Consider the following 7,625-nt stretch of genomic DNA (forward strand, 5'->3'; position numbering starts at 1 on the left):
AACGGCACTGATGGTGATCCATCGCATACGCAGCCCCATTTTCCGATGTCCCATTCCGTGCTCTGCCGACATGCGACGCGCCAGCGCACCCACTTCACCCCATACGCCTTTTCTCTCTCACCGGAACTCTCTTTCGTGCGCTGCATGACGTCGACCATATTCTTTCAGAATGACCAGAAGCCTCGGCAATCAACGCCCCGATACGCTAGCCGCCGCTACGTGCGCGTTGCGCTATCCACGATTGTGGGTTGCCTCCTCTGCCCCACGTGGACTCTGCAATCTTGCGCGAGCTGAGCGTGAATGGATGAGGCGACCCTCAACACGCTGCTCCTCAGTGGTGAATGCGATGTTCAGTGGGGCTCGCGAGGCACGCTGACGGTCCGCCGCACTGTTGAGCTGCACTCCAACAACATCCTTTACTGCTTCGAGGAGCCGAAGAACTCGATGGCGAAGCACATTAGGGAAAAGGTGTACGTAGAGGGTTGCCACGTTGTCGACGGTGGCGCCTACAACGACGCAGGCGAGCGACTGCTTCTGTTTTTGGCTAACCATGACTACTCCGAGAAGGTCGATCTGCTCGGCAACCACCAAGCCTACATATTCGCTGCAGAGCAGACGACTCACAATGCGCCACTGGGACAGGCTACACAACGTGCATCGATGTCGACGCTGCCGAACGCCAACTACATGGTGCAGCTTTTTCTCTGCGATAAAATGGTCAAGTGGCGCCTGCTACAGGCGATTCAGAGAGCCTCAAAGGAGTATCTGCAGCTGTTTCCGGACACGGACACAGCACTCGCACTGTCCGCGGCGCGAACGGTGGGCGACGGCTGCATACACGCAGGACGGCCGACGGTAGCGGGGCCGCCGGCCTCCGGTGTACCGAACCCCTTCGAGTCGAAGGTACTGGCCCGGCCCTCCGCCAACCCTTACCACTCACGCACGGAGTCCGGCATCAGCGTCTTGTCCGATCACGAGGTGCTGCAGCTGTCGGACGTGCTACGCGAGTACGAGGCACTCCAGGAAAGCAAAAGAAGGTTAGGTGCCGTGATGACCTCATCTCCGCCGCAGCCGAAGGGAGAGGAGGAGGGCGTGCGCAAATCCACATCGGATGACCAGGGCTTGGAGGCGGCGGCGTGCGTGGCGGGAAATGCAGCGGAATTAGCCGTGACACTGTCTGAGTTGCAGTCTAGAGCACCAGCACGCCTCCAGCACTCTCCTCTCTACGAGAGGTGCATCAAGAGCAAACCAGCCAACAAGATCTGTGCGGACTGCGGCGAGCCTTTCCCGTCATGGTGCATCCTGCAGCCGTTTGGCGCCTTTGTGTGCATCCAGTGCATCGGCGTGCATCGAAAGCTGTGGTCGAACAAGTGCCGTAGCGCAGAGCTCGACCGGTGGCCAGACAGCGACATCGAGTTCATGAAGGCACGTGGCAACGACGTCGTGAACGACGAGTTGGAGTACTACGTGGCTCTTCCGAGTGACAGTGTTGAGTTTGCGTTGCACGCACAGCCGGTCGTGAAGCCCGTGCTGTCGTTTTCCTCCGCTGAGGTGCGTGAGTCGTTCCTTCGGTGGAAGTACGAAGAGCTGTTCTTTACACGGAGGCGGCACCCGACTGCGACAAGGCCGCTGCCGCCGCTCCCAGACCCGGCTGGGCTCGAACGCTCTCGCCTTGCTACCACCACTGCCACTTCAGAGGCGGAGGGCTACGCCAGCGCCGTCTCTTTTGGCGCCGCCGCACGACTTCAGCAGCAGCCATTCTTTCTTGACCAGGGCCCTCCACGATATGCGGGGCTGCTAGACATTGTTGTCAAAGAGCTGGTGGGACCGGAGTCGATTAAGGGCGCAGTATGCGTGCTGACAAACGGCTTTCAAACTCTCCGCACTCAGGAAAGCCGCCAGCTGCTGCATATGCGACACTCCACCGCGTGGGATGAGCACCTGCAGGTTGGCATAGAGGGGGCAGGACAGAAGCCGCTCTACTGCACCGTGTATCGCGGGAGAGGGGAACTGCTGGCCGCTGCAGAGATGTGGATGAAAGGGGACGTTTTCCAGCCAGGCACCAGCTGCATGTTCGCCTTGAAGCTGGTCTGGAGTCAGCTCCACAAGAAGCCCAGCCAGCGTACGCCGGGAGAGTCGTGGACGATTACGTTCTTGACCTCGTACCAACGGCTGGCGTGAATCTCGAAGTGACGTCGTTCTCTCCCCCTCCCCTCGCCATTTCTCTGCTGTCGCCGTGAGCCTCCTTCGCACACGCACACTCTGCCCTCCCAACTTTCCATCACCCACACACACGCTGCTGTGTACATGATATGGGCTCAAAAGGAGAAAGACGCTAAAGCTGAATCAACAGCAGTCGCACATCAGCCATCCCTTTCCTCAATGACGGCCGCCGCTACACAGCGGGGCTACGGGGGGCGTTGTGGTGGTATGTGCCACGCTACCCAACTCTCTTCCTCCTCTGGCTGCTCTTCTCATCTCCCGCTCAGTTTCCAGAGGGGGTGAGAGAACACCGCATGTGTGCGTATGCCCTGTGTCTCTAGTGCTTCGCATGCTTTATTGTGTCCCTCTCACCTTCTTGTGCCCTCTTCTTTACGCCACCGCATCGTCTGCGATCATCGCCCTGCACCAACGGCGGCCCCGTGATTCCTCATGCACACCCTTCCTTACCACCCCGTCCGTCCGTCCTCGTCTCTGAGGTGTCTATGGACAACCCATCCTCTTTCAAAGCGATTTCTACACTTGCTAGGTTAAATTACAAAAGGGTACACCAACACCAACACCGACCCACCGCCCCACCCATGCACAAACGCGGCGCTGTCGCCTCCTCACCTGCCCTCTCTCTCCTCTCTTTTTAAGCGTATTCTCGTCGACTGTTACTTCATTCGCGTGCGGCAACTCTTCTTCTGTTTTAGCTGTCTGCTCACTCCGCTGTTGCACCGCGCCCGCTCTCGAGCCACTGTCTTTCCGCTTCATCCGTCACACACACACACACACACACACACACACACTTCATCTGCAAGGGGCACAGGCGCAAGATGCTCCTCACCTATCAGTTTGCCCCCATCTGGGCTATGCTGGTTTCCATCGTGACCTTCCTTGTCTTGCGTCACAACGACCCTGTAGACCTGAACGAGTACAAGGAAAAGGCGCACGGCATTCCACCGGTGGCTTGCTGCTCGGCAATTGCGATCCCCCTCGTTGTTCTCTTCGTCTACAACGCGGCACTAAGGATGGGACCGCAGCCGTCGTGCAGCGGCACGAAAAAGTAAGTCCGCACGCTCTCCGCCCTATTCGCTCTTGCCCATTCTACCACGCGCGCTGTGGGCGGCCCAATGCAGCTACACGTGAGAAGGCGTGCGACTGTGAGTGTCATAGTTCGCTGGTGCTCTGAAAAATACGTTTTCAACACGTCGTTCCACCACGAACAAGCCAGCAAAAGTATACGCAAGCAGCCGCAGCTCACCTACGCCTGCTGCTTGACCTCTGCGCCACGGAGCCGGGCCAACTAACACCGCTTGGCGTCGTTTAGCTCCCTGCAACTCCACTGCACACAGCGCAGGCCAGATCCAGAATTACGCCCAACACCACTGCAACCCAGCAAAACAAAACGACAAAAAAGAGGTGGATGCGTCACTATTTGAATTGTGGGCAAGATGCATAGCGGGTTGGTACAAACGTGAGCGTGACCGCAAGCCGATTCGGCACAGCGGCTGCCCAGTCCAGCCCGCCGACACCAAGAGACCGTCGCCGTACCCGTGGCCAGGCTGCCGGATGTTGGCCTCCCCACAAAGACTGTATACCGGGGCCTGATACGACGCACTGAGGTAGCCCGCATCATCATGGTTTTTCTTTTCTTCTCTCCCAGAAGAACAAATGAAGATTCATCGAGCAGCACTTGCGGCAATATCGACTGCCTGTGTGAGTGTGAAGGCGACAACAGCGCTGCCGTGGTGTGAGGACAAAGATAGCGGAAGCTATGGGGTGCATGAGTACAGCAGCAGCGCTCCTTTCTTCTCCATGCACGCTGCATCTCTCTCCGGTGTTTATCCCTACACGGCCGTCAACTGCCCTCCTTCCCTCTCTGCAAACTGTGATGCGTCAAAAGGGAGAAGAAACGACAAGATAAAGAAGAAAAGACAAGGCAAAGAAGAGGGAAGGCTGCACTGTAGCGGCGCTCATGGCTGCTTCGCTCTTGACTGGAGCGGTGTGCATGCGAGTGCCGGCGTGACGCTATTCACTGTGTAGCGGTACCAACTCTTTTCTGTTTCTGTCTCTGTGTGCTGCTGCTCCCCATCGCTTTAGAACTTCTGTGCCTCACGCCACATGTACGATATTGGGCAAAGACGAGCGGAGAAAGCTGCCGTGTGTATGTGTGTGTGTGTGTGTGTGTGTGTCTGTATGTGCACGCGTGCAGGTCTCTGTGTGAGTGCATACAAGTGATTTGATGAGGCGTACATGCCCTGCTAGGTTTGACCTGAAGACGCAGCCCTTCGCTCTCTCTTGATTTTTCAGCACACCAGCATATGAGCAGGCACGGTGCCATGCGCACATGTGGTGGTCATGATCCGGCAAAATCAAACCGCAGAAACAAAGGAGGCCAGAGAGGCGTTCTCAAGGGCATCACCGCTGCGCTTTGCCATTAACGACGCAGTGGGAGGAGAAGACTGCCATGCGCTTGGCTGCTGAACGGTGTTGCACTCGCCGTAGGAACTTTAAGCAGCGCTTTTTCTCGCCTCCATCGCGGGCGCCTCTCCCCGCACACACGCGACGTGCTGTCTTTTGTCTGCCCTGGCTGATTTCCGACGCACCTTTTGACCTTCCCTTCCCGCCCTTCGTCTGTCTGTCCCCGCGGACGTATCTTCCGAGACACACAAACAAGCAGAGTGACAACATACGCACACACACACACGTGCTCCATGGAGCGCAGAAGAGCTTGCATTACCTCGCACAACTCGTAGGGCGGCATTGCTGCAACTGGCACACACCACGGTCGGTATGCTCGACTGCGTCGTTTTGCGCACGGCACACAGCACGCTTCATGTGCTTCTTCACATGATCTCGCAATGGGCGCACGCGCTGCTGAAGCTGTCCGTGAAGCTGTGGGTGCTGGCCACGGGTTGCTGCCCAGGGACGTTACGCGCTGCAGAATGAGCGTCACATCGAGGTAGTCACCTCCACGAAGGACCCGTCTATGGGTGCGAAGCCGCTGGCGACGTTTGGACTGAGCTAGGACATATTGTACCACGGTGCCTTGGACAGTGTGCGCGTCTACATCATTCTTAGCGTCCTTGGCGTCAGCTGCCGCGTCACCTACAACCGGGAGCCACCGGAAGGGTTTGACGACAATCCAATGTGCCGGGAATGTCTGAAGGTGCCAAAGGCAGAGGAGGACAAAAAGGAATCGTGCTCGTAGTCGCTGGTTCGGTGGAACTAGAGGTGGGGGGGGGTGCGAACACCCCCACCCCCAATAAACAGCGACGGGTTCGCAGCTGCGAGGCAAAGAGCTTCCGCGTGTGTCCTCTCACTTCACGCGGCATGGACTCTGATCGTCCTACACAGTTGCATCTCACCGGTGTCACCTTTACCCAGTGCACGCGTACCTTGATGGTGTGTGGTGCTCGGTGCACGAGCAGCTGCGCGCGCGTTTTGGGGGTGAGCTGGCGACCTCCTTCCTCGGCTACAGCACTGTTGGAATGACAAACCTGAAGGCGGCTGCGGATTAGTTTGACGCGTTCAAGACGAATCCGTCCCGCTACCCCGGCGGCTCCCCCAGTGACAGCGCTGGTGAGCATGAATGCCTCGTTCAGCATATTCGTGCACGGCCACGCGATATAGCGCTGCGAGTTTCTTTTTCTTGTTTGACTAGCGCCCGATGAGTGACGCGATGAGGAAGTATGCGAAGCATGAACACCGCTTGGCTCAAGGGCTGCTAGGTCTTCCCCCAATGAAGGACAAAACCGAGTTGAGCGCGCTGCTGCAGGGGTTCGCCAACACCAGCGACTACAACGAGCGCTTGGTGGTGCCGCACTTCGCATACACGGAGGGCGGCGCGAGCTACTACAAGGGTGCGGCAGCTTTCAAACGGCTAATTCGAATGAACGTGCCCCTCCCCGTCATCTGCCTGGCAGCGCGTAGCGACCCAATCACCGGCGAATCCCGCACCAAGGCGCAGCGGCAGGCCCTCATCGATGAACACCCCAACGTCGTGCATGTTGAGACGCCAGCGAGCGGCCACTTATCCTGCTTGCCGGGCCCTCTCAACGAGGTCAGAGGACGCGGGGAGTTCTTCATTTACTTCACGCTGAAAGTCTTCCAGCACGCCGTGCGGGTATTGAAGGAGACAAATGCGTAGTTGAGCGCGCGTGCTGTCGGTTCAATGGTGAATACGGCAGTGGATGTCGTGCTCTGCGCTACCCACGCTATCCCCGGAAGCACAAAGGCAGGAGAGCGGCACAAAAGCCGCCGAAACTGCTCACCTTCCCTCCCCCTCCACTATCACCGCTAGAGCGTGCTTTATCGAGATAGCAGGTGGTCTGAGGGGTCCACAGGCCCACTGCAAAACCAACGCCGCCTGCTTCATTCACCTTGATGCACGGGCTAGGGTTGGATATGCGAGGGAGAAGGCGACAGCCATCTTGACGTGCCTCGCGCGGCGCCTGTTACGCTCAAGCTCCGCACACCTACTTCGGATGTGCCATACAGGGTCTCGTTCTGCTCACCGGAGCTGTGGGAAAGAGGCCCTGTGGAGAAGCGTGCACACGCACACACTCGCCAAAGTGCCGCACGTGTGCGCCATCGCACCTCTACGCGGTCAAAATACTACAAAGAAAACAGTCATCGACATGCACAGCGAACATACGCGCAGTGCGCGGTGCCCGCCTGACGGCTTTGGTCTGCGGCTGTCATTCGCTTCTTCCTCTCATCTGCGAGTGTATTGGAGAGGCAGAAATGAGAAGAGGCGGAGAATTTGGGTTTAGGAAGACTATCGTCATGCTCACCGTCCTCTTCTGTTCGCCAGTGCAGAGAGCGCTTTTTGCTTCGCGTTCTTCTGACTCTGTCTGATCCCCGTACTTCGGTTTGTCTTTTCCGGCCACAGCACACTACAACCAAGCACGTTTTTGATTTCCGCGCTGGCCGTCATTGATCTCTGAATCACCCTCAAGTCTCCTAATCTTAAAGACGCTGCGGCTCATCAACTGGGTAGCCGTCATCTTCCTTCGCGCTTGCGCGCACTTCTGCCGCCTCGCAAGAGGTGAGCTACCTACCACTTTTGCTGCTGTGGCTGCGCTTCCAAGGTTGCTAGCGAGGCTGAAGCGCGCTGTCATCCACCGTTCCTTGTGCACCGCAACTTGCCTAATGTGCACAAAGGACAACGCAGCGCCACAGCCACATGCGCCGCCTGCAGCAGCAACTCGGGCGCCGTGTTTGGACTGCGGGCTTGATTCCAAACACCCGTCGACTTGTGACCTCCCCAGCCCTAGGGATAGACGTGTCAACTACATCACCACCGCTGCCAGGTCGTTCTTCTGCGCCTACAGCCTCCGTGGCACCTCTTCCTACTGAGGTGTTGAGGGCTGCACCCGCTGCACCCACTGCACCGAAAGCTGCACCCGCTGCACCTA

At 57.9% G+C, this 7,625-nt stretch overlaps 4 protein-coding genes across 4 annotated transcripts; all 4 read left to right on the forward strand.

The window, feature by feature from the left end:
• Positions 1 to 444: 444 nt before the first annotated feature.
• LDBPK_350260 (GTP-ase activating protein, putative) lies at positions 445 to 2,181 on the forward strand (the record flags this gene model as incomplete). Its single annotated transcript, XM_003864571.1, has 1 exon — positions 445 to 2,181. The coding sequence occupies one exon, from the start codon at positions 445 to 447 to the stop codon at positions 2,179 to 2,181; it is 1,737 nt and encodes a 578-aa protein (XP_003864619.1).
• An 857-nt stretch (positions 2,182 to 3,038) lies between these two features.
• Positions 3,039 to 3,272, forward strand: LDBPK_350270 (hypothetical protein, conserved; the record flags this gene model as incomplete). The annotated part of the gene is made up of 1 exon (XM_003864572.1): positions 3,039 to 3,272. One exon carries the CDS (start codon positions 3,039 to 3,041, stop codon positions 3,270 to 3,272), a length of 234 nt encoding a protein of 77 aa, XP_003864620.1.
• A 2,675-nt stretch (positions 3,273 to 5,947) lies between these two features.
• Positions 5,948 to 6,355, forward strand: LDBPK_350280 (hypothetical protein, unknown function; the record flags this gene model as incomplete). The annotated part of the gene is made up of 1 exon (XM_003864573.1): positions 5,948 to 6,355. One exon carries the CDS (start codon positions 5,948 to 5,950, stop codon positions 6,353 to 6,355), a length of 408 nt encoding a protein of 135 aa, XP_003864621.1.
• Positions 6,356 to 7,393: 1,038 nt separating this feature from the next.
• On the forward strand, positions 7,394 to 7,624 carry LDBPK_350290 (hypothetical protein, conserved; the record flags this gene model as incomplete). The annotated part of the gene is made up of 1 exon (XM_003864574.1): positions 7,394 to 7,624. A coding segment is annotated over one exon (231 nt), but the record flags the coding sequence as incomplete, so codon positions are not given.
• Between the last annotated feature and the right edge of the window lies 1 nt (position 7,625).

This window comes from Leishmania donovani, chromosome 35 (assembly GCF_000227135.1).
Source record: "Leishmania donovani BPK282A1 complete genome, chromosome 35".
NCBI lineage: Eukaryota > Euglenozoa > Kinetoplastea > Trypanosomatida > Trypanosomatidae > Leishmania > Leishmania donovani.